The sequence below is a fragment of the Siniperca chuatsi genome, linkage group LG7 (assembly GCF_020085105.1).
Source record: "Siniperca chuatsi isolate FFG_IHB_CAS linkage group LG7, ASM2008510v1, whole genome shotgun sequence".
NCBI lineage: Eukaryota > Metazoa > Chordata > Actinopteri > Centrarchiformes > Sinipercidae > Siniperca > Siniperca chuatsi.
Genome location: NC_058048.1, coordinates 16386303 through 16414142, shown reverse-complemented (window position 1 = coordinate 16414142; position 27840 = coordinate 16386303). Strand labels below are relative to the sequence as shown.

At 40.2% G+C, this 27840-nt stretch overlaps 2 protein-coding genes across 8 annotated transcripts in view; both read right to left on the bottom strand.

Annotated features, from left to right (window-relative positions):
- Positions 1-24719, bottom strand: part of LOC122878811 (lissencephaly-1 homolog) — a 39856-nt gene extending 15137 nt beyond the window's left edge. The window contains exons 1-4 of one of the 3 annotated variants that reach the window (XM_044202193.1): positions 24499-24719; positions 17364-17679; positions 3400-3484; positions 120-194 (exon numbers count right to left, since the gene is read on the bottom strand). In XM_044202193.1, the coding sequence (XP_044058128.1) occupies positions 120-194; positions 3400-3484; positions 17364-17395 (192 nt within the window). In that variant the 5' untranslated portion in view covers positions 17396-17679; positions 24499-24719. Of the gene's footprint in view, positions 1-119; positions 195-3399; positions 3485-17363; positions 17680-23086; positions 23198-24351; positions 24474-24498 lie in introns of those variants that run through there. The other 2 variants (XM_044202194.1, XM_044202196.1) reach the window with 2 other exon arrangements.
- An 862-nt stretch (positions 24720-25581) lies between these two features.
- The window catches only part of cluha (clustered mitochondria (cluA/CLU1) homolog a), a 22647-nt gene continuing 20388 nt past the window's right edge, over positions 25582-27840 (bottom strand). For all 5 annotated transcript variants that reach the window (XM_044202184.1, XM_044202185.1, XM_044202187.1 and 2 more), the window contains one exon: positions 25582-27840. This exon is cut by the window's right edge and continues 830 nt beyond it. The gene's annotated coding sequence lies outside the window, so the exon portion shown is untranslated.

Here is a 27840-nt window from a genome sequence, read left to right as displayed (position 1 = left end):
TATATTGCTTAGTAGACGTCCTTTCAGTGTTAACAGTGGATTCAGCAGTAATGTCACGAACCATTCACAAGACTACAATCCCCACAAGCAGTCTTTGACGAGGAAAACCCCCCACAAACCTTCTTTTGTAATCTGATGACTGAGGTCCATTTTTTTTCCAAAAGGCCGGCGTACTTCTTATCCAATTCTTCATTCTGTGGAGAAAGGAGGGGCAGAAAAAAAAATAAAGGATATCAGGCAAACATGCGAAGAAAGCCAATCAAAGTCGTGGGCTTAGCATAATCGGTGAGGCCTGTGGGAGGGGGGCCAGCTGGGGTGGCATGCTGAGGTCTTTGGCTATAGTAAGAAAGAACAGGGAATTATTTACACACCCCTCACAGGCCAACACTGACTGCCAGACACTGCCAACTTACTGTACAACACACACATATACATACTATACACACATAAACACACACCCTAGTCCTAATCCTTCTCACACAAGCTAATCTCCTGCAGACAAGAAAGGCTTAGGCAGCTTAAAGCCACACACCCGGTACTAGAGGCAGCGGTGGAAGTTAACTTGTGGCAGTCCTGGCAGACAGAAGCCCGATTCCACCTGCAGGCTAATACCACGAGCTGGCCACTACCTTTTACATAACGGACTTCATGACACAAACAGTCCGCTCCTTACTGCCAAGAAGGAAACAAAACAATGTGGTGGCATGTTTTCTCTCTGTCAGTCCATACAAACTAAAAATAAAACTGGGGCTGCAACTAATCAATTAACCTGGCAATTACTTTCTAGATTAATTGACATATCGTTTGGTCTACAAAATGTCAGAAAATAGTGACAAATGCACATAACCATTTCCCAGAGACTGAGGTGACATCTTCAAATTACTCGCTTTGTCCAACCAACAATCTAAAATCCAATGATATTTAATTTACTATCACGTTTGACAAAGAGAAGCTGCAAATCTGTACATCTGAAAAGCTGAAACCAGGGTTTGTTTTGGGCATTTTCGTTTGGAAAATGATTTAAACGATTAATCTATTGTCAGAAGTGATGTTGATAAATTTTCTGTCTATCAACTACTTATTTCAGCTCTAAAAAAAAAAAAAAAAATCAAATTAGCTAATATTCATGAAGGTGTCAAACTCTGAATGAGTTAATGTTCAAAAACACTATAATGAATTAACTATAACATTTTGTTAAAGACTTTCTTCTTTCCCTTAAATTAAATAAAAAACACAGGCAAAAAAATAAAATAGGTGAAGTTTTGTTTAGTCTTATTCTATACACCCAATTGGTGCCACCGTGTGTATAACAATGCCTTGAGGCTGTTACTAACTATCAAAGCATCAAAAACCCACATTGACAGACAGCCACTAGTGTCAGTGAGGGAGAAAATTAGCGTCACGCTCCAATTTCACAACTAGCTCCTCAGCCTCGGCTGGAAACAAAAGCAGATATCCTAGAGGTGTGGAGAGTTGCAGGCACCACAAACGCCTACATTTAACACTTCTCAATGACAAGAGGTGACTCCTCAGACAAACATGAAGTGTATTAAGACAAAGACATGACCTGAGGCACTGCAGAGAAATGGAGGAGAAAGAAAACAGAGGGAGCAGTTTGGACAGGCCTGCCATCATCTAATCTGCCATCTGCCTGGAGACTCACAAAGACACACACTCGAGAAGTGCCAGACTTCACTGCAGCCTGCCAGTCTCTTGACAGTGGGTAGTAACCATGCATGTGTGTTTGTGTGTGCATGCATGTATGTACATTTTCTTTTATGAGGCAATTAAAAAACTAAAGCTTGACCCCTATTAATTATTCCTACTATGAAAACCTGCTAGTGCACCGCCGCACATAGCATTAACCTTAAACTGCTACTCAAGTAGCCACAAAGGGCCATGGCAAAGAACATTAAATTCACTCTGACCAAGACCTAACCACATTTAGAAGAATTTTTAAAAAATGCCTTTGTAATGAATGTCTAACAATGTGGCCTCAGGGAAGTGCTGAAAATAATTTGGTTGTTCAGCATGGCGCTGCCAAGGTGTGTGTGTGTGGCTGAGTGCTAATACCCAACAGGGTTCACCTATCCCTCCGTGCCATTCATCTATTATTCAGCCTGCTTCCACAGAGGAAATGTCTGGAAGATGAACGAATAAAGACACAGAAGAGAAGGGGGTGGGGTGTCACGTGAACACAAGGCGAAAGAAGAGGTGCTACAGAGAGGCAGAGGGAAAAAAAAAAAAGAAAAAAAAAAAGAGTGCGACGAAAAAGTCTTTGATGAAAATGGGTTAAGGTGAATCTGTAATAACATTACATATAGGAGTATGAGTTAACGGTTTGCCCATGAGCAGTGGAGCTGCTGAAACTTTGGAAGCACAGGAAACAAATTTAGGAGCACAATTTGTTAAAAATATTTAATATTCCCACCTCTGTTTTGATTTTCCAGGGGTGCAGACAACAGCACATTTTGGCTCTGTAATGCAATGACTATGAGGTTTAAGTGCTGCGTCCATCTTTAAGGGCGATTGAAGGTGTCAACAGAATTCATTTTCTGTATAGTTTCTCCCCATTTTAAGACAATGGGACAATGATGCTAAACATAGAAAACAAGGCAACCAAGGAGTTTTATATGGCTAAACAGTAAAATGTTCAGTCACCTGACCTCAATCCAACTGAGCACCTGTTACAGATGCCAAAGATCATATTGAAAGCTAGAAGCCACCACAACAGGAGCATCACGGTCTGCCAGTGTCCACACATCACAGATTACCAAAAACTATTGACCGCAAAGCATTAATGGGAAATATTTAATATGACATAATTTGTTTTTTTCCCCCACCTAAGAGTGGTATAGTCTGTCTGTGAAGGGCTAAGATCCCTACACTATCTGATGTGGATGTAAACACCCTAAAATTAAAGTCAATGTTGCCACATTAACATCATAGTCATTGTTTCATTTCAAATCCAATGAGCAGGGGTCCAAAACAACAAAAATGGATTTATGGATAGTAAGCTGGAAAATTCTCTGAATAAGGGACAAAAAGAAGAAGAAAGGTACAAAAGGACAAATGAGAAGAACATGGCCTAGATGCAGTGTGAAGTGGGGCTGAAGGCAAAACAGAACATATATATGTATATAAATATATATAAATCACAGTGTTATTGTAAAAGGCAATATTCACAAGTGGATAAAAGCCTTAAAAGTGAGTTAGCAAGCGCATGTACCATAAACCCCCTAATCAGACAGACCACCATAATTGGGTGCAGGTGCTCCTGGTCACTCTCGTGAGCATGTTGACTAAAGTGACAAATAAAGTGGAAATCAAGGCACATTGTTTGTATAAATTGGTCTGATTGGCTGTGCGGATATATGTGTCCACCCTTAATCTACTCACATTATCTAATTCCGCCTCCTTCTTGAAAGTGGAGTATGCTTCTTCATATCCATTGGAACGTAGATAATCGGCTATCGCTCGATTTCTGAAACAGACAAAGAGGACCCGTAATTAGTTCTCCTGATTAGCAGACAAGATAGTGGTTAAAGTGCCACGGGAAACAACGTGAGTAATGGAGTTGCATTCAACACTATAAAACAAAAGACAGAAAATGAGAATGTTCAGGAAACATGTCAGACAAAGATGTAAATTTGACATGCTTTTCACACATTCAGACTGTTATCACGCTTCTAGCTATATAATAAAAATGCTTGGCATAACACTTAGCACTACCTATAACAATACAGACAGTCTCCTGCACACACCCCCCTCTCCGCCCATTTGACACAAATCGAGAACACATCTGTCTGGCTTCTATAATGAGCTCTTGTTGCTGTGGGCAAATAATGGGAAGGGATGACTCCCCATGGTGTAGATATGGGTAAAATGAGTCAGTGTACATCCCTCCATCACCTACATATACACAGAGAAAGACAGACAGACAGACAAATCATGGAGAAGCAGGATAATCCCGGTGAACTGAATAAGCTTCTGGATACTTCTGTTTTACTCCAGGTCATCTCCTTTTCATGCATAATTTTGCAGACAAACAAGTAGAAATTCAAAGACAGCCGACACAATGATGGTGGGGATGCTAGCGGAGGTGTGTAACTGTCCTACTATTTCAAATATGTGAAGAGAGATGTCCAGATAGGACAGACAAGAGGAGAAAGGAGGCCATCTTCACTCTTCCTGTTTTTGTCTCCTGGGCTGCCATAAGGGAAACCCACACACAGCTAACAAACACACAGCTAACACACACACACACACACACAGCTAACACACACAGCTAACACACACACTAACACACACAGCTAACACACACACACACACACACACACACACACAGCTAACACACACACACACACACACACACACACAGAGGTCTAGTTTACGACTGCAGCCTTGGCAGCAGTTCAATTTAGAGTTATTAATGAGGTTCAAGTCAGTTGGTCTATAGTTCAGGCTTTTATTCTCCATCACATTAGATTCTCATGAGGGTGCAGAAAAGTAATTTATTTATTACTTTATTTATTTTTTTAATCCAAATTGTTCCACTTAGTATATATATATATATAGTTCATGCAATTTGTGATTCTAGTCTGAGTAGAGTAAGGCAAGACTTTGATTCAAGGTATACAAATATACAACATTCAATTATTCTAAGTGTGAAGAGTTGCATGTATGTTTGCCATGTCATGATATATGATATCTGTTATGTCAACACCTTAACATTCATACATTAAAGGAGAGCAGTCATACTTGTGTTTATTGTGAAAGTCCATACTGCGATAATGACACAAGAGAACTATGACTAGACTGTATTAGTAAAAATGCTAATATAAAGTCATTCTTAAAAAGGAGACTCCAATAGTTCCATGAATGTCTGATAAAAATGCCTTCCTCTAATAGTAACACAATATTTACTTGTGTGTTTGCGCACAGCAAACCCCACCACTAATGCCAGGAGAAGCCAGACAAGCTGTCAGCCAGGCAAGGCTTTGAGGTGCCAATATAAAGGGGGTGGGGGCACAATCTGTCAGGCCAGCCTGTGCCCCCTGCGCCCTCTTGGTCAGTGTTGAGCACTGACACCCTCATCTCCCTCTGCCCACCTGAATCCCCATGACAACAGGAGCAGGCCCTATTACAGCTCAAGGTTAGCAGGAGGTCATCTACTCCTCTAGACAGGCTGCCTGCCGCAAGTCAAGAAAACTAGAGGGGAGGGCTGGGGTGTGCTAGCATGTCTGAGAAAGTGCATAAGCAGGTGAGGGGAGCTGAGGCACAGAGGAAGCTTTGATGTGGTGTGGGTGTGTCAGTATTGTGTGTATGAGCAGGTGTGCCTCCACCAAACCCAACAATGAGATGTCACACGAGCCATTTACAGTCTAATTCAGAGGATGTGAGTATCAGGAAGACCACCTGGCTGCCAATACCAACTATACACCAAACTCTGAACTGATTAATTAAAATTATAGAAAGGCATTTCCATGGTTCTGCATTAATCAAATCTTTCTATGTACAACTTGAAAATCAAATCACTTTGCAGGGATTTGACAAGTTACATGTAGCTCTTTGGAGAATACAAGCAAATTGGGAATTATTCAACTCTATTTCAGTCTCCTTTCAGTCTTATACAACTATAGGAAACAGGTAGCCTCACAGAGGTCAGCATACAATCGTAAGTGTTATACTACAGTATGCTTGAGAACAGCCTGTAACCACAAAGACAACAAAAAGAGAAACAGCGAAAAGACTCTTGAGCTATTCTTTGCATGAACAGCAGCGTTACAGTAACTGGACACAGAAATATTACACTAATGTTGTAAAAGACAGCACATGGTAATATACAAAAGTCACTTTGATGTAAGGTTTATGCCTCACTTTCTATGTTGCATGTCGTTGTATGCAAACCACATGGAGGGGTAGTTTATGTAGCTCGAGGGGATGAGTTGGTAATCATGAATCAAATTCAATATATTTCAAGTGGTTTTGCATGGTGTAAGAAAAATAGCACACGACATAATTTGCACAAAACAGCACACATAGCAAAGCAAGTGAACAAACTGGGAGCTAATATTTATATAGCCTACAACACCCCCTGTTTCTGAATGCATATTGTTTCAAATATATGCACTCAAAAGTGTAGCTAAGCAGCAGTGCCCACCACTCCCCCGACCCCCGCTTCACCCTATATGTGGCAAAAAAACGAAACAAGAAAAATCGAAACAAACCACACACCAACATGCAGTTTTCAATATGTCCAGTCCCCGAAGACTGTGAGGAAAAGAAAAGAAACACGAAAAAATGTCTACTAATGTCGACAGAAGGAGAGCAAACCGGCTGGTTTCCATGGTTACTAGCAGCCCACAGCTAGATGACGTGATGGGGAGATAGTGAGAAAGAGGGCAGGGCAAGTTCGTGGACAGAGAGGACAGACAGAAGAAGGGGAAAACGAACAAAAGAAAGCCTGAAAGCCCATATTGTAGCTGTAAACTTGGTCTGTTTCAGTGGGATCAAAAGGCTTTCTCTGTCCTTACAGACTACAACGGCAACGTCTTTTTAAAAGTAATCTCGTGTCATTCAGTTAAGCGTATGTGAGTCTCACATGGGTTAATTCAATGATGTGGTCAGTCAGACGTCTGGTATAGAGCCGCTCTCTCATGTATCATAAACCCTTAATGGAGTGAGGGGGAAAGAGCAGCCTGTGACACAAACCGAGACGGGGGAGAGATGCATGACCTCATCCTTCTGAGGAGAGAGGTGAGTCAGCCATCCAGCATGTCTGCCAGTGACATCACTTCCTCCCAGTTCCTGCTCCATGATCATTCACTTTCACATCACTTTAGAGATGAGCAACACTTACTAACAGAGCCTCCACCCTTTCTTAGATTTCACTGCATTCTGTGTAAATGATAAAAATGTGACCAGTTTTTGTAACTAAAAACATTTTAAGCTGTAAGTGTGCTGCATTATAGTACACCAAGCACATCTCATGTAGTTCAAAAACAGGATAAGCTGTACCTAGTGGTGGCTGGGCCATTCTGTTTCAATGGTCATTGGATTATGATCCAATATTAACCCATGTTTGTGCTTTTTATTATGGCCAACAGCACAGTTTAGCGATGCCAGAGTAATACTGAAAATTCAATTAACACTTTCTCTGTAATCGTAATTTTAAAACAAAAAACAGGCTTCAAACTCTGCCAAAAGCAAAAGTATATCATATGTAGATGCAAACCAAAATAGAAAATACCCTATTACAGAAATACTTACTATTCATACAATAACAGTGTTGTTGGCAATATCAATTTATTAGTTAATAGTGACACTAAAGGCGTGTTTAGACCGCGAGCGATTGCCGCTGGCGTGGCTCTTGGCTACCTCCAATCCTACCAGCTTGTATAGCAAAAGGCTACTGCTCTCCACTATCCACCTAATATAATCTTGTCATGCAGCTAAACAGAGGAAATGGTTAGCAATATGACACGATTAATATAGCAAGTTTTGTTAACTAATATCATAAAAGTTTTTTATTGTCCCAGACTGGATAATCAGACTTTGAAGCTGATGTTGCTCTGATACCTTTTCTCTTCATTGATCTGTCTGTTCTCTGCTGGTGAAGAGGCCTTTCATTCAGGACACTCAGATATCAGTAAAATCAGCGGCTGTATCGGTTCCTGTATTGGTTTCCTCGCTGTAGTGTGAAAAAGTTGAACCATCAACTTCAAATGCAGCCAACACGAGAGTGGCAGGTGCCCTCCCTCTCCTTGTTGTTGCTGCTGCCACAAACCTCAGCGGTGTTTACATTGAAAACAATGGAGGCGGCAGCAACCTGAACACTTCACAAGCATGACATGAGGGCTGCCACTAACAATTATTTCCAATCTATCATTTTTTTCTCCCCCATTAGTCAATCATCTAGTCTAAAAAAAAAAATAATGACAAATCATCCATAAGAAGTTCACAAGACCAACAGCAAAGTCTTGAAAACTTAACATTTCAATGCTGTAGCTAAGCTGTCTTTGCCTACATAGTAAAAGCTAAAAGTGCCTTGAATATCCAATATGGTACAACAGGGTACTCAAGGAACTTAAAAATATACTTGAGGTGCTTCAAGTAACCTTTCCGTAGGATGAGGTTCCTGGAAGAACCCTCGGCAACCTATAAGCTCCTGCAGGAACCTCTGACCACCACAGTGGGTTCCAGCAAGCACTTTTCTTCAGCTTACAGCTTCTGGAGGAACCCTTTTTAATGTGAGTGAGTCCTCAAACACCTTGGAGGGTTCCTAGAAGAACCCAGTGCCTAAAAGGGTTCTTTTAAGAACCCTGGACTTTTCTAGGGTTACCCAATGACCCCTTTTACTCAAGAAAGCTCCTGGAAGAGCTGAGGTTTCTGTGACCAGTATTCATGACTGCATTGGTCTGCTGTAGTGTTTTCCTTTGATTTGAAAGGAAAATGCAACAAAAACAAAATAAACTAAAAGAATGGTTAGTGATTTTTTTTATATCTCAGTATGGGGGAAGCGTCTCGCTCTCTGTGATGTATTCATACATGTGTCCAAGCAGGCATGCACACACACATTAGACAAGACTAACATCTTGTTTCGTCTCCTAAACAAAGAAGATCCAGATGAGTAACTGAAAATGTTAACTGAAATTGACAGAGCACATCACTTGACTATGGATAACTGTTTAGCTCCCTTAGATTTAAAAATCCCTTCCTAAAGTGATTTAAATGTAAGAGATGAGGGACGAAATGCACATTCATTGTTCTGTGCAAAAATGCAGAATCGTGTACTGCAGTAACTGAAAGATAACCAGTTGATTTATCCAACTCAGAGTGCTGAAGCTTACAATTAGATTAATTTGAACTTTGGAGTGCATTCTTTGCACCGACTGCAGGCTCTGGATTTATAGCTTGAGCCCACCATTACACTCAGACACATACTCTTATCACTGTAACATATAACCAACACACCCTTTTGATAATGGCAATGTACTTAAGCCGTCAGTGCTTTGCACTCTTTTGCTTCATGCCTGATTGTTATATTCTTTGCGCCTTTAAACTGGTGCCATCAATAATGCAATAATTATGCAATTTTATGAATGTTGTGCTCCACAACAATAGTTAAATTCTGTTAAAATATTTGTTTTGTACATGTTTACAGTCACAGGGCTGATCATACATTTAAATATTAATTCATCTGGTGGTGATGTGTGCCAGTAAAAGTGCTTTTGAAATTTTAAAGTAATTTCAGTACTGCTTTTGCAAATTTTGTCTTGTTTATTTATTTATTTGTTTATTGCTTATTTATTTTATGTATTTGTTTAATTATAAAAGAAAATACACCTCATTATTGTATTCCTCTTTAAATTCTTAATGTATTACAGAAAAAAAAACATTGAATAAATATCCTCAAATAAAATTTGATTTGTTGTAATCTTTTGGTTTAGCAGTTGAGGAACCTCAGACGGTTAGGAAATGGTGCGTTGAAGAACCCAAAGTGGTTCCAGACCATGCTGGAAAAAAGGGTGCCGATGTGTTCTGCCAGTGTGGCAAACTGAGGAACCCTAAAAAGGACCCCTGAGTATTCTTTAATTTTTACAGCGTATGCCTGAAGCTCATACAATGTTCATACACTGAAATGGCCAGTAATTACTTATTATTATGTTTTGACGTACAAAGCCTGGACATAAGTCATCCAGCAAAGACGTTACCAGTTCTCTCTTGTGAAAGCACCACTTATGATACATTTCATTACACACACACACACACACACACCAGCCATGGTAAAGAAGCACTAGCCTTCACAGTGCATACAGCACTCTCTTCAGCTACAGACGGACTCTAAATGCTCCAATAAATCTGAGAGGAAGGAGAGTTTTGCTTGCCTGGTCAGGCCATTGCCCTGTGCCATATATCTGTCTACGGGTACAAACCTTAAAAAAAAAGGACCTGTTCAATCTTTCAAAACTGCTGATGAATGTTTAATAGGAAGAAGCTGAAGTCTACACTCTGAAAGGACCCTCAGCACATAAAATTCACGTTCCTATGGATTATTTCACCGCCATATATACACAGTCGATAGCTTTTGATCTCTATGAGCACATTGCCCTCACCCTTAAACATGTACTGTTTTAAAACAACACCTCCTAATGAGGCTGAAGATTTTCAGGTGGCTCTGGCTGTGCTTAATAAAGCTTACAGAGATTGTACCAGTGGTTCTTCTGAGATAATAACCGCTGTGCGAACAGCAGAGGACAACAGGCCAGTGCTGTGTGGTGATGTAACCACTGCCTCTGCTAAGTACAAGTAATCAAGCAGCAAGGCCACCAGTCATACATGGCAGTAGTGCTAAAGAAAAATAAAGCCAAACAGCTAATTTCATGTTTCTTTTGACCCCTTTTTCAAGTAAAGGCTGTGGTAACATGGCAGTGTGGGACTTCCTTTCAGGACTAAAAACAGAGCTGGTTCTACCAAGCATGGAGCTTTACCCAGATATTTTCCAGATTATTTTTCCATGTGTGAACAGGGGCAACACTCCCATGTCATTCTTTCAATTCTCCCTTTCAAGACCTAAAGAATCAGGGAATGTTTTATAGAATTGGTGTGAACAAAAGCTCTGCAATTTACCCAAGATACACATTTGTTTGTCAGTGCTACTACTCCAACATTTACAGTAGGAGAAACACCAGGTACCCTACATCAGGTACAAACCACTACTTCTGCTGAAAAGGTTGAATGTGTGAAAGTAACAAGAGACATATTCAGCAAAGCAGAATATGTGTAAAGAGAAGAAGCAGGCCGGTAGGGAGTTACAAAAAGGTGAAGATTATTCCTCCGTCTTAACAGCTGATAACTTCTCGTGGAGAACTTGTTAACAGAAACAGTCCAGAAAAATCATATGACAGGACTGCATAATTGCCCAGTTACAGTTGAATCTCCATGAAAACTGTAACCAATATACTATTTCTCTTGCTTGACTGATGAGGAGGAGCACCAGGCTTTGGTTACAGAAACATGAACCGTGTCACCTGAAGGCAGTCACTACCTAGCTTAACCAGACAATTAATCCATCACATAATTTCAAACAGAAAAAAATGAAATAATCTGCCCTTTACTTGATTCCCAACTTTCAATCATCTCAAAGCCTCTTAGAGGGGGGATTATCATAATGTAGGTTAATTTCAACATGAAACAGGTAGGTTGTGAGGGTCTTCTTTCATATAAATTACCAGCAGTGCAGTGGGGATCAACCCTTAAGACAGAATAAAACTTTAAAGAGGAAACTCCCTCTCACTGGGATCCACAGAAGAGCAAACGTCCAATCCAGGACTGACTTTTTACTGAATGCAGACTTAATTAAACAGTGACTATTCTTCACAATGGAGAAGGTGCGTGCGCACAGTATGGACTCAGATCAAAAAGCAAGCTGTCTGGTCCACACACCAAAATACACAAAGAAGGCGCACACATTTTCTGTCACATGGTGAAGATGGAGCTTTGTTGGCTGAGCTGAAGCCAGAGCTTTAACGAGTCAAGTGTACTTTCTTAAAACTCCATGACGCTGTGTATAATTCAAGCTAGGATAAACAGAGAATAACAAGGATAGGCATGAGACTAGGCTTCCCATCACACACATAAAAGCAGGTAATAAGGCTGTTTTTTTATTAAACCACATCTACGGAGGTAGCAAACCTTTTTAATATCTCTGGTTGTATTAAAAATTGCTATTGTGGGCAGAGCTGCAAATGAAAGAACTACTTTTTGTCATACTGGATTTAAATTTTTTCAATGTGATGAAATGTACAATAACATGATCGGGGAGAATCAGGGCTACAACTAACTATTAACGATTATTTTCACTCCATCGATTAAGATGCAGATCATTTTCTCTGTTTATCGATTCGTTTTGTAGATAAAATGTCAGAAAATAGTGAAGACTGTTGAAAAAAGCAAGTAGTGAGCGGATGCTGTGTAAAAAAAACAAAACAAAACCAGATGTGGATGACAGAAGAGAATGAATGCTGAATCACGACAACGAATGAGGATGAATAACACACAAAGTCACACTCTGGCCAGCCAACCATTAGAAACTCAAATGTGTGGCGCTTCCAGGCTTCTACAGCCGGTAGACTGGTCCTCTATCTAAAACCAAGTCCTTTTATACGGGGGGTGGGGGGTGAATGATTGATATGGGACGATGGGTCCAGAACACAGAGACTGTTACCATGCCAATCCATCTGTGTGTCAGTCCCGAGGCAAAATCAGATCCGTATTGCTAGACCCCCTGCAGATGCACCCGGCCATGTTCAGTAAACTCGGCACCAATAGAGAGAGGCTCGGGAACAGAACATGCAAGGCGAAATGTCTGTGTGCAGTCCTCCTCAGGAGGCACCTGTCACACCCAAACACTGAAGTGCTACAACAGATACATGACAACCATTTGAAATACTGCATCTCTGTACCCAACTAAGGAATAATATGTGCAATCAATCCAATTAATGAAAAAGGTATAACCTTTGGCCTTTATTCCACAAATCTGGTCACTGACACTTAAAAGTGACAATGCAATCATGATTTCAAAAAAGTAATGTGCAACTCAAGTCAGCCAACTGATTTAAAAAGACACCAAATCAATAGCAATGCCTGCTTTTGCTTGCACAGCTATATTTCAATCATGACAATAACCCGTTCTTTTGTTGGCTAGTGTAAAGCTGATTAACCCTCGTCCAGAAAAAGACCTGTGTATGATTTTCATGTAGCCATGTTTTAAAAAAAAAGTTTAAGTTTCTGTATTTTAACAAAGCAGTGTGCTTTTCAATTTTTTTGGGGAAGTCGATTCACTTTCTTGCGGACAGTATTAGCATCCGGAGCATCTGATTTGAGTTTTATCACCTTCTGATCCTAGTAGCGCTTCCTCCATTGTTTCTCATAACCCAATTAGGATTGCTTAGATATGGTGATAGTTGTCAAGATATTGGGACATGTGAACGTTAATCCCAGGCTATAGAACCACAAATTTGCTCAAGGGCACAGGTGGACAAAGGACAGCCAAAGGACTGAAGCAGGAGGTAGAGTCTTAGATAATCATCCCAATTTGCATGTAAATTAACATAGGAATATTAAAGGACTGGTAAGTGTCCATGTAAACAGCATATCTAAATAAAAGACGATGCACACAAATAACTAAGTATCTGGGACACTGGGAATGAAAGAGTTTAAAGCCAGCGAATTAAACAGATGTCCTTTGCCAGTGTAAACTCCTCATGCCGTAAGCTTTGACTGGGTGCCTTGTATGCTGCAGTCTTTCAGAGTAGCTTGTTTAAGTCACCTTTATGTCTTCAGAATGGCAGAAGTCTTGGCATTTAATCTGTTATGACACCACAATTAACAGCCAGGGGACGATAGAAAAAGGACAAAAATCACATGAACCATTTTGTAGCCTAAGACATGGAGAAGGCTGAGGGGATTATCTTTGTAAAGCAAAGAGAGTTCAAAAGCAAAGGCCCATCTGCACATGGGTTGCCTCCAGGTCTTTCAGCGGAGCAGATAGTTTGTGTTCTGTATCTATTTTTACTACACGCCAGCAGAGATGAGTCCCCTGACCCTGGAAAGAAACACAAACGCGCTTTTCATTGGCTATGCTTATAAGAATAAGAGTTGTTGTGAAGATGCTACGCAATCACAGCATCTGACTGCGGTGCTGACAAAATAGCACCAGTTTAGGGGACAAAGATTATTTCTCTTTTATGTTGTTCCACACCGGAGTAATAAAACCTTTTTGCTGTATTTCTGGCCGAAGTCAAAGAGCAGGTCAATGTCTACTGGGAAGACAAAAACAACAAGGAAGGATAAGCTGCCTCTCTTGTTTACTGTTATACCATTTTTGTTCTTTGTGATTTCACATAAAAAAATTAAATGGCAAAAACATTCGCTCTCATGGCACACAGAGTAAAGTTATTGCAGATTTGACAGCTTAAAAACATGGAAGAGGAGGCCTGAATACAATGGGAACAAAATCTATTTGTTGTTTAGTGTGAATACCAGACAGTCAACCAGCCACTGTTCCCATTGCCCCCCTCTGCTATAATGCCCGATACAAAATCAGCCACTGAGTTTCCAACTAGGCTTCCCAAAATGAGGCTGCCAGTTAGGAAATATGATCTTGGGGGCACTTTATAGCCGACAAACTCTATGACAGCACCAACTGAGAAGCGACATCTCCAACGGGAAGAATGCAACAGAATGTGAATGTGACTCAAGTGGTGTGATGGTCCCACACCAGCTTCCTGTAAGCTATGGGGCCAAAGAGGAGGAAACAGAGGAGAAAAGAGGGGTATATGGGGTGGAGGGGGCTTGGCAGCTTCCTCTGAATAGCAAATAGCTTGAAAGATTAGCATTCCAGTAGAGCGCTCCATACCAACAGACCCCTCCCACAGTGCAAATCTAAAAACACAGAAACATAGTCAGGAATGTTAAGAGCCTTGTCATGTGAACGCTGATGCATTTCTCAATGACAGTGCAAGACGGGGGGGCGAAAATGACAGTCAACAGGGTTGTCATTTAAGTCTTCAAGTCTGAGGCAAATATCTCCATCATATCCTTTTTTTAAATATATGTCATTTTAACATACTTCTTAAGTGGAGGGGAATTCTTAAGCTCAGCTAGATCTTTGCATCTCCTTCTCATGACCTTGTATCTCACATCGAGCTGCCTTAACTTTTTATCCCACCCTCCGCCTCAGGGGTTAATTACCAAGCCAACAGATTCAGCAGGGCCACATTACAGTTCCTCCCGTTATCGCAGTCTCTCTCACTTTTCCCACTTGCAAAATATATACTACACGGCACATGTGCAGATATTTCTTTGTCTGTATGCCACTTCTGTGCCAGACAATTTGTAAGCAGATTTCAGACATTTTGAGCGCATGGTTTCCTTGAGGAATCACTCCGAGTACTGACAGCGTGCACAGAGCAAGTGCATGAACCTTGGTACAACACTTTGGATCCCTGTTTTTTTTCTTCTTCCCCCTTGTGTGTATTTGGGGGCAAAGGTGACACTTTAAGCTTCTGCTAAGGTCACAAAGGGCAAATTGTGAATACTAAACATTTTCAAGGGTTGGTCGTGTTGGGGGGGGGGAATCAATACATTTGTGCTCAGGGAAGCTTAGGAACCTTCAACCAGTCATTGATTCTTCCTGAGGGGTACCACGGAGAAAAAATAAAGTATCCCCATTTAAACTGATTCTATTAATCAATACACATCCTTGCCTGGAAGCAAACAGTATACTGTCATAAAAAGACTATTAAAAACAGGTGTCGTTGCTTTTTAGGCTTTTAAAACAATTAAAATATCAGTGGTTTGGTAGTGGAGTCTTTTTGCTTGGGCACAGGTATATAAATAGAGCTCACTGGAACAGTCCCCACATTAAGCCATTCATTGAGCTCTTTGATACTGTAATTGGCACTCCTGTCACTGGGCAGCTTCAAGAAACATCTGATTCAGATCAGCACAGCAGCAGCTTAGCTCGTTTGAACCTCACATTTGATTAGACGAGAGTCAGAATAACATGGGCCGCCACAAAGAGTCAACAAAAACATCAGCAAGCAGAACATTAAAAGAGTAAGAATGGAAATCTAATGGCTCAAACATGTTCAGATGCCCCTCACATTCTGATAAAGCATGATTACTACACAAAATGTTATTCTTGGGGTTCCCAGGTAACCTCACAGTGTAAGGTGCCAAGCACTAACTGCCCCCAATTCATGTCTGGCAGGGGACATTTGTTGTCGTTCGCCGTCTCTCTTACCTTATCTCTCCACTGACGACTAATTAAAATGTATAATATTCTCCAAAAAACGCTAAAAAGAAAATGTTATACTTGACTGTAGCCAATGTTTTTATCTTTGATTAAGGGACAACATAAATGAAGCCTGAATTGTTGCCATTTGGAAGAACTTTAATTGCTTGAACCTACATTTTAATTTTCTTACATAAAAATAACTGTTGCTATATTAAAATTTCTAGTTAGCTGACAGTTAACATACAATCATGTATGGGTTAGGATGAAATATACAATAGATCCAAAAATAACAATTCTAAATTAATGAGAGCTGCAACGATTAGTCGATCAACAGAAAATAAATCAACAACTATTTTGTTAAGTTATTTTTCAAGCAAAAATGCCGAACTTCCCCCAGTTCCAGCATCTCATTTGTGAGGATTTGCTGCTTTTCTTAGTCTTATGTAATAGTAAATTGAATAACTTTAGATTTTGGAGGGTTGGTTGCACAAAACAGACAGACAATTTGATATCATCATCTTAGAGTTTAGGAAATCGTGTTGGGCATTTGTCACTATTTTCTAACATTTTATAGAAATCCTCCGATCAGGATTTCTGGGGCCTATCACCGATCACTGGAAGCAGTATCGGCCAGTACTGATCACGGGGTCTATATGAAGCCTTCTAATTATTGTGTAGCATTATTTATTTATTTAAGTGTTCTTAACAACGTTGTGTATTAAGTACACACACACACCGACTTGACCCAAAAAACACAGCTCCCATTTTAGAGTTTTTCAGCCGCGATCCCGTTTTCACAACAGCAGGTGAGCCGCGTGCGGAGGAGGCTTGTTGTTAATGACGTAGCCTATCGGAACAATCGAAACCAACATGGTAGCAAACGACATCTGCACCAACAGGTGTGTTCATTGTTCGGTGTTGCTTTCCCTGCTGTTGCTTTAATACCAGTTAGCGTATCTCTCTCTGTGTTTCTCTGCAAAAACTCGCTAGCCTGCCGTTAATAAACCTGGGCCGCATTGCGTCATCTGATCGGCTTTTATAGAGACCACCGATCAAACTTTTTAGAACAAATATCGGCCGATTATGATCGGTGGCCAATCGATCGGAGCACCATTAATAGAAACAATTATTTGATTAATAGAGAAAATGATCAGCAGATTAATTGATAAGCGAATATTGCTCTTCCCTCCTTGGAAAAACACATTCAAAGTGCCTTTGAGAAAAGCACCTAACCATGTTCATTCCTTCAAAGTTGCACAGCAACATCAGAAGAATGTGGCTGTACTGGGCAGCTGTGTGTAAGTGTATGAAAGTGAATCTAGTATAAAAGTGAAATGAAACACATCTCATCACATGATACAGAACAGCAACAGATGTGCAACACTGCAAACTATATATATATATATATATATATATATATATATATATATATATATATATATATATATATATATATATATATATATATATATATATATATATATATAAATCTATGCATTTTGAATCTGACATCTTCATAGCTCAGCCACATGTCATGAAAGGTGTGTTGCCAACTTACAGTTCATCCCGTTGCCGTTGTGACAGCACCATGGTGACGGGGCAGTGTGGGCGGGGTCGGGAGGGATCAGTTGGTAGAAGGTGAATCTTGTGCAGCTGCTGCGCTCTCCTCAATTAGGAGATGAGCTGTGCTGATCCAAGCAACACGGGCGAGGATGAGCTGTGTACTCCAATGGCGGGCAGTTGGTTTTGTCCAGACAAAAAGACTCAGACAGAGAGAAGGGGAACGCAGGAATCTGCCCCCCCAACTGGCTGACTCCAGGGACAAGAGAAGTGGAGAGCCTGCAGACCAGTCACCAGCCAAGTCTACACTGCATCTGGAGAGGAGAGAGGGAAAGTCAGCATTAGGTATGCATGACAGATAACATGAAGAGTGGGTGGAGATGAAAATGTTTATAGGCCAGAAGAGTACTGCATCAATGTCTGCACCAGTTTACATGCAGATACAATGGCTGAAGGATCTGTCAACAATGGAAAAAATAACAAGAGCACAAAATACATATTTTCTACCAGAAAGAGATTGTGACTCCTATAGCAAAGCTTTGACAGCATAAACCCATCTACCACACATTTCATAAAAAACATCTCCTTTCCATAAACCACTCATTTGCTTTTCAGATCCCATCTACCTTCATAATGGTCTGTCATGTCACCAGTCTGGTCTGAGAGCTCTGGTCTGCTCTTGCTGCAAATTCCTTTCTCCGTGAACATACAAGAGCTGACCCACATTCTCCGAGCAACGTACTTCAAGAAAAACAGGACACAGCCGAGCGGGCTTGAGTAACGGCTGTGCTCTTGTCAAATTCCCGTGACCCTATCGTCTCATTATGACGCCTCCTCGAGAGCTGGCTGGCCTGACTGATGGTACGATGAAATCACTACGACCGTTTGTGTCAGCAAAACATTTATTAGTGGGAAAATGTATTGTCAGGAGTGGAGTATTGATGTGAGGAACAATAAATGTCGAAAAAATGCAATGCAGCTAACAATACTGTGAATAAGTCTATTTTTACACTGCATCGAAGTCTTTAAAAGCACTTTACCAAAGCAGGTACCCACTAGAATACTAACTGTGAGCTACAATAAGCCTCTTAGTCTACTGGGACCAGCCTGACTAAATCTCTGCAAGACCAGTAAAAGGTACAAGCATAGCCAATTTACCTCTTTCCTGCAACAAACTGACAAAACTACAACAAGGCACGGACATCCAGACACATGTACAGCAGATGATTTGTGTGGCATGAGAGAAAGGAGCGGTGAAGGAAACAATGATGCGTCTGGAGTAAGTATGAGGACTGGAAACACCCAAGGAAGCTACAATGAAGGACAATTGACACATTCCTCATTTCAGCTGATGATGCAGGAGTGACATTACCACAAGGGAAAATTCCTCCTTTTCACTCCTTCCTTTGTTTACAGAAAGAGAAGAGCACAGCAGCTTAGGGACCCACTACCTATATTCAAATTATGAAGCCTGCAAATATAAGATTGACCTACCTGGCACACAGATACCACACTGTGGTGTTTGCTTATTCATTTGCATATTAGACAGTTTAACATTGTAGACAAACTGTTCAACAGAAAGCCACCTATCTTAGCCAACTGCTAACCTCTGGACTTTAATGTCACCACCTGACAGCAGTCCAAATGTCTGCTTACCTCTGACTGCGTGTGGATTACGGCACACAGGGGGTTTCTGGCTGTTGACCAGCTACTCTGCCGTGGTTCAGGGCCACAGCAGTACCACAACACAATAAGGCGATGGCACTGAAGCTAAAAATGGCTCTTACTATAACTCCACATACAAAAACACCCATTAAAAAAAGGACATGTGCCTTCTACATCAACCTGTACAACTGCTGTAGTGTGTAAAATGAGGTCATCTACTATATATTGATACTTCCCCCTGTGCTGCTGGCAGCTGTCATTGCTGTGTGTATCCATTAATGTGTTCTCTGCAAATCTCATTTGTGGCTTCGGTATTGAGCAAAAATGTTTGCACAATCACATAATCAGGCTAATTGGCTCGGCACCAAATGTGGTCGTGTCTTGGGCTGCAGCAGTGGAGCATCTATAAATCTGCCCACTGATGGTTAATAATGGTTGTGTGTCTTCCTCCCCATTGATTCTCTTGTCTTTGTGTAGCAGCAGGAACTGGACAATAAAAGGGCCCCTTACAGTAATGGCGCTTTGAGAGACGCCATTTAATTTCCTGATGAGTCCTAACAGGTTATCTGTTGTTAAAATTTTAATGAAGAATGGAAAACATCCTCTGTCTGTCAGCTTGAGAATGCAACAACCAAGCGCCAGGTCAAAACTGCAACGAACCACACCCACTGTATTTTTAGAAAAGTCAAGACAGCAGTACAATATTACAACTTTGCATTACTCCACCTGCAAAGTATGAAAGACAAGGTATGTGTACAACATTTTCTGATAATCAACACTTCCATGTCTGAACAAAGGAACACGCCCCTGTGGTATGCAGTGCAAGTCGATAACAATAAAAACACCAGAGTCTAAAGTTGAGTCTAACTGCTGGTGTGAACCAGCGGCTCATCACAAAACATACCATCACAGCAGCTCTGACAATGCTGACAGTTATCACCTTGCAGTTTCACAGTTTTCTGCTAGCCCCATTATGTCACCATCCTCTTTCAAAAGCAAGCATCTCAAACAGCTGTAATCTGGAGAAACTTCATTTTCTGTTGATGCCTTCACCGTCATGTCCTGGGGATGTTACATTATGATCCTTGACTGCCTTTTACAAACAACATGGAGCACTACCGACCAGGTGAAACAACATATGGAATGCAAAAAACAAAAGCTACATTGCTAAAATATGCAAGAAATCAATAGCAAAGGGTGATTTCACATGTATTTCAGGACACGGTTTATAATATGTGGACATGAAGTTGTTCTCTGCATGTTGACAAAGCACACAAACACTCCAGGTCAATATAACGGCGCAGTGATTGACACAATATTTTGAATTAGGGCAAGAGAATTACTATTCTTGTGTAATAGTTGTGATTCATATTTTTCTGTTAACAATTGTGACGTAGATTGTTAAAAATATGAGACTGCATCTTTCTGAGATTATTGAAGAGGATGTAAAACTGTTAGGACTTCTCTGGACTTGAACTTTTAGTCAGAATCAAAGAAATCATCGAGGGACTCTTTAGCCCTAAGCTTGGCCATCAGTGATGCTATTTTCAGTGTCTTTGGTAACTTTATCATTTGGCTGTCACGTTGACATGTCATAAACTTGCTAACTGAAACAAAAAGAAAGCCATCATGTGATTTGAACACTGTTTAGCTGACAGATTTAGCTATTTAAGTAGATACAATGAGATGAGTGAAGATCATTTATTGTACTGAAATGTGCATTGAGATTTTTCTTAGACAGTAACTTAACATTGCAGTTTCAGCAGTGACACCATCACTATTAAAATGTATATTAAGATAATTTTCTAGTACAATATGTCTATCAGGAGATGCCAGCAGTGTATCACCATGCTGTGTATCATCAGCTGGATAGACATGGATAATTTATTATGGCAAGCAATTAAGTAGGTACTGTGATGCAGCTCTGTCGTTAGCCTGTGTAGAAGCCCGTTCATCACTAATTATACAGATTCTTTAAAAAAAAAAAAAAAAAAAAAAAAAAAAAAAAAAAACAGATAATTGAAGGAATATGAACTGGGCAAACTTGCAACAGAAACTTCCTCTAACCAACGGGACTGAACGGCTGAATATTCTGTATATCATCTCCAGCTTCTGTGAACGGTTGTTCTTGGTAAAATGATGAAACTGAGTGAACATCTGGCTCAGCTTTCAATCTGCAGCCGTTACGACCTGCAAGGTGCCTGCGTCAGTTACATGGGCTGGTAACAATCAACAAACCTTATTAAATTACACAGCTAGTGACATCTTTCTCCAGTGGCTAATAAAACGAGGCTCTATTAACACAACACAGCAGCAGATGTAAGAATTCATGCTGTATGACACCAACACTCTCACCAGCCTTGGCTGTTCCTCCATACATTTTCAAACACTATAGTCACCAGATGGAAAAACTACTCATCTCTCATACTGAGAAGTGTGTGTAGTCAATCAAATTGCCAGGCCATCATCCTAACAGTTGTGTTACCTGATGGAAGAGGCCATGGTATTCACTTCATAGCCAACAAGTTACTGGTTGAAATTCTTACAGCTCTAAAATTAGACTGGAAGTGCATGCTGAATCTGTCAGTTGCTGTTGCCAAACTGGCAAGTATGAACCGTGTTCAAATCAAACCTTTCAATTCTCCGAGCTACTTTGGCAACCACCATAACTGGTTGCTAAAATTGTATTCAACAGCCTCTAGAGCTTGCTGACAGTAGTGTTCGTTTCATGCCAACATTGTCAGACGTTTCCTAACAATATACAAAAAGTCGTTGTCCAAACAGTGTGTCAAAGCAGGTTGACAGGCAGTTGCTGCTGGCAGCAGGTCAGTATGAACAGTCAGCTAGCTGGTGGGCAGCCTGTCTGGAAGGACAACCTCTGTGCTACTGTCAGCTCAGGGAAGGAGAGTAATGTGGGTCTCTATCTGCCCTTCGGCCTGTCATTGTCACTCTCATCATTGTCTGTTGACACAAAATAAAGAGGCACCTTGGCAAAACTGTACATCTTGCTCCTTTAAGGCAATACTTCAGTCTTTACTTTTACAAGACTACAGCCACATTAGAGAGGAACGCCCTACAAGATCTGTGTCTGTCCTTTGCTTTACTCTCCTGTTGTTGAACTGGCAAAATGTGCCAGCAGAGCAGCACTTACAATGGCCGAAGCTTGCACAATTGGTGTTGCTGTGTTTCCGTTGCTGATGGCAGTGAATAGAGCCTGGCTGCCGAGATGCACTTATTCAAATCAACTTCTGATAAAACCCGGGACTGACTAAGAACGCTTTCAAGTAAAACCAGCTGACCACATCTACTGGCTCCTGCAGTTACTGTTAGACAAATTAAGCATGTCTGTATTTTACAAGAAAGAGCTGCTGTTCTCATATTAGCTCCCTTTCCCACAGAAACACAGAAAATGTGTCTAGCAACACACAACAGTTTGAACTTTGAGCCATTTCAACTACATAGTCGGTCTGTGAATCTGGCTTTTGTGACATGTGAAATATTGTCAACTGGAGCTACAGATTCTCTTGGCATTACATATTCAAATTGTATAGCATTTTCATTAGGAAAAGACAACACCAAGGAGTTCACAGAAAACAATTCAAATGCAGATTAATCTTTCAGAAATAGGCCTGCCTTTAATAACAAATGTGAGAATGGTGTGTATCTAGTTAAGTTAAATACTAGGGCTAACAAAATACAGGCTAACTGGGTTGATAAAGGCATAAACCAACATTGAACAAAAGGAGTAAACCATTTAGAAAGCATCCTAAACTGAGACAAAACCTTAGTCACTCCACTTTGACCCACCACAGGTGGCGAGATATTCCTCCTCTGGGATTTTAATAATCAAGCCTGCATCAGTGCTGCTCGAGTCAATTCAATTTAGAGATTTAGGGAGTTTTATTTATGCTAGCACAGTAGTGCTAGATTCACAAAAGCCCCAACATTGCTAATTATAGCTGTCAAAATAACTACAAGCTGAAATAGGGCTCACATTCCTCTTCAAAATGGTTGCATCTGAGTCAGTCATAGACTAAAACACACAAATACTCTTACCTGAGAGGAGCGCACACAGTCAATGTTTATGTTTGAAGCTGAACACGGTTTTCAAAAATAAACAATTTTATCGATATCCCATAATTCCAGTTGATAAGCTGCAACCGGTCCTTACAGACGTGGCTGGGGAAAGTAAATCATCCTGGCTTTAACCAATGCTTTATAACCGAAATCACGACAAAGGTGGCTGAAAATTACGAGGGAGACTCGCTTCGCTTGTCGGGTTCAGTGCACAACCATGTGAGCCACCATAGAGATGATTTGTATTGATCACTCAATCATACAGCCACATAATGACATAATGAGATAGAAAACGTGCAAACGGAAAACAAGGCAGACACTTGAGTACTGGGTAGACTGGGTAATACATACAAACTCATCGCCTCCGACGTGCTCCACCCTGATTTTCTAACACTGTACCAACAAAACGCATGAAGCAGTCGTGGAGGTGAGGAGACCTTCAGCTGAGCATGGCAGCAGCCATCAGCGAGCATCCACCAGGGTGACAGCGACAAACAGCAGAGCAAATATACTCAGGAGTATATCATGTTAGAAAACTGCAACAGGGTTGTCTGACGTTCAATTGCAATGGCTGCACAATAGATACACAACGCAAACCACAAGACGAGCATCCCCTTACGCCCTTTCCAAATGCTAACACTGGATGCAGCAGTGACGTGAAGCTGCAGTGATTTACAACAAAATACCCACACGATCATAGCAAAAAAATGCTTTAACGAGTCAACAGTAACAAAGCTAACGTTAGATCCCAGCGGCAATCTTAACGACGCGTGACCTACATTTTATTTTGTTGTCGAGGGTTTTTACAACAGACAGACAGAGTGTCTGCACTAACGCTGCTTCAAACTATGCTAATTACTGGTTATTACTAACTTGGGATGGATGCCAAAAGCAACTGTAATTTAACTACGTTAGCCTTTCCCTACCCAACACACTGACATGTGGTCGCTAACGATTTAGGTCGACATGACGACGGTGGCAGCCGGTAGCTTAACGTTATCTATGCCCAGTTATCGTTAGCTAATGTTAGCTAAAGTTAACGTTAGCTAAGTTAGCTTCCCGGCGATGCAGTCAGAAAGTTAGCCCGTACAGTCACTCTAATGAAAACTGCATGTTCATAATATGCTTTCGAGCTCAAGTAGCTACAATTAACTCATAGTTAGCTAACGTTGGCCGACTTGAATTATTGTAAGTGTACAAGATTGTTTATCTGGAGACAAGGATAAACTCCGCTGACAAGGTACCTGCTGCTCCGGTCCAAGCGGCCTATCCGCCATTTTGAGACATAAAAAGGAGGTGCAAAAATTACAGCCACATCGTCATTTTTCCCACCTAACGCCAGATTCCTTCGACCCTGACCGGCTTCACAAATGAAAACTAGTTGAACTCACCCTATTGTTTCTGCCCGTGAATATCCTCCGCCGTCTCCAACGCTAACACGACCCGACAGGGCGTGAAATTTCCGCTCCAAAATATGATCTTGTGATGTGGAAGTAAACTGTGCCCGTCTTGTCTCTCCAGCGCTGCTTGCTTGTGTTTTTCGTAGCCTACCGCATTCGCCTTCAGCCGGACGCGCGCACGAAGCTCGCGTTCACGGTGTCACGGGAGCGCGCACGCCCTTGATAGCAGAAATTGAAAAAATAACCCTATGGCTGTTTTATACACTTTTGCCTATTAACTCTTACATGGCTTCTCAGCATCCGTACATTTTGAACTGCAGACATTACTTTAAAAAAGACAACTTTAAATGCTGTATGGGACTTGCCATTATTAGATCACTTCTAATTTTGCAAAAGAGAGGTAGGTTTGGATTTTACACTGAAAACATACACTCTGCTGAATGAATCTGCAGTTTATTTTATTGCTTTTTATGTATTTTATCATTCACTGTGGTATCTTTTTTGCTCTCTGTGAAGCACGTTGCACTTTGTTTTGATAAGTGCTGTATAAATAAATTTCATTATTATTATTATTATTATTATACTTCCACTCCACTACTTTTCAGAGGTAAATATTGTACTTTTTAATGCCACATTTATCTGCCAGCTATACTTACTTTGTAAATTAATAATTTACATATAAAACATGTGATCAGCCTATAAAATCTGATTATAGATGAAATTATCAAACTGTTTATAGTAGCTAGTTGCTAAAAATAGGTCAATTTCAGCCAGCAGCAACAATAAAATGCTGCTTATACAGTACTATTACAAAAATATAACACACTCACTGGACCCATTCTGCCACCTAATGAGTACTTTTATTTTTAATACTTGGAAGTAAATTATGCTGCTAATACTTTTGTACTTCTACTTAAGTAAATTTTTTACAGAGTAGTAATAAGTTGTAATAACTACTTTTTCTTAATTACCAACAGCTACTTAAACGAGATACCAAAACCCCAAACAAAACCTTTACTAGTTTTATTTTATTCATTTTAATACAAAAAAAAAAAAATCAGACTCAGACCAAAATATAATTAGGTTGTTATTTTGCAAAGAGCAACACACAAATTCCACAAATCATCAGGGGAATCGAACTCAAACACTTTCATCAGCTGAGAAAACCCTAAACCCTCAGACAATCATCATTTCAGATGTCACAATAAATGCAATTGATTAGCATAATATTTGGGGGTAGATACTCTTCCATATCTGAAAATGAAATTAATATTTCTTATCTATATTTATATATACACATTAAATTAACATTCATATTCCATACTTGCTTTGCATTTCAGACATTCAGATTGCAAAGTAACTGAAAATGGTATATATGCAAATTATGTGTGAAATACACTTCGCTGTATTACACCATACTGTATGTCTTCTTGGTTTTTTCCCCACTTCTGATGCCAACGTCTAATAACATGAAATAACATCTCAAGCACTTTAACAGCTAAACTATTCAAAACAGAAATGTTACACTGAACTCTACTGGCGTCAGATTGATGTCTCGAACTAAACAAAAGCACTGTTAAAAGAGCAACAGAGCATCGCTGCAGACAAATAGTTCAACAATAGATCCTTCTTGAGTTTATTCTATATCGTAAACTATTAAAATGCCCAAACAATAGACTCAGTGCTGCTGGGATTTCAACAGGTTCAGAACTTGTTCAACAGGTAGCAGTCTTTGTAATTTTGGCCCAGAGGAATACTTTCTAGAAAAAAAAACAGCTAAAAATGAAATCTCCCTCATTTTAATTTGTCTAAGTCAACTGAAGCATGTGTTGTTTTTGTGTGCACTTGCACTCCAACATCTCCGGTCATCTAGGTCAATGTATTGTATGTCCTTCACAACGAAGGAAATGTTAGAGTGCCACCTTATGGACACTGGTGGTATTACTGTAGAGCAAGAAAAAAAAAGTCAATAGATTAAAAAAAAATGATATAAGAAACCCAGAAAACAAAATGAAGAAGCACATTTCACCTTTATAAATTGTAAAGTTATTACCTGTTATCACCGTGGTTCCATAAATAATAGGCACGATACACACCACGCTCTGCTATTGATGTTTTGACATCATGTTTTAGGAGCACAATCAGGCAAATCACTAATTCACCCAGTCTGAAGTGCTCGCCTTTTTTTTGTTTGTTTTTTTTAATACGGCTCCCTTATTTTCAGGAATTCAGCCAGTACAGCAAGTAGTCCATCTTACACGTCTTGTGCCAAGTAAAAACAGCATTTCCGAAAAACAAGCAGTTCCAGCACCATCTCTCTATTGCTTTAATCACATACATTTAGACACGGCAACAATTAAGTAACAAATTGCCATGGGAGGGATACATTGCATGTATACAAGCGCAAACAAACCTTTATAAGTCTTTTTTGGTACATCACATTGAGGCAGCCCTTCTTTTGTCCACTTTTGGAACATGATCGCACATCCCAACAGCACGAGAAAGTGCACTAAACACTGCTCAATGAACAGACACTCCTGGCTGGTTTTTTTGTCTCACTTATGAAAAGATGACCAAATAATGGAAAAAGGAAAAAAAAATACTAAAAAACACCCAGCAACAATAAATCAGTTACTACTTCCACTGTTGTGCACCTGTCTCAAGGTGAGACAAGGTTAATTTCAGTACCAATTCTTACAATAACATTGGTGGCCATGAATGTTTTTAAGAAAAGAGGCATCAGCCATCCAACAGGTTTGCTATGAGTAGAAAAATAAAACATTTGGAAAGCCAATGTTCACTTAGCTTCTATTTAAACTACGCAGCAGCAAAAGCAGCAACAGCCCTGGCCAATAGATGTTCTGCTGGGCTACACAAAGACACACACACTGTCACACATACAAACACACATGCACATATTCTTTCAATGTGTAAAAATAGAAGATTGAACACAGCTAGTATATAGATAGATAAATCTACTGCTTAAGGTGGACGTTTCAAATCTGCGTTTTTCCATTAACATCAATCAAAGTACCTGTCTAAATTTGATAGTGATTTATACATCTTTTTCCACTACTATACATTTTCTATAAAACAGCCATGGCTTAAATTAAGTGATGATCAACAGGCCTAAAATACCTTCATAATTCTCCTGTGCACTTTTACAAAATCCATTTTATTAAAAAAAAAATATATATATATTTCTTTTTCCAGCAAATGAAATCAAACCGGTGGAAAGCTCACTAATGTGCCTTTGTATTGTTTGCTTGCTTGGAGAAACAGAAAAAACAGATTACATAATTAACCTTCGGGGAAGTGTAAGAATGATGTGTG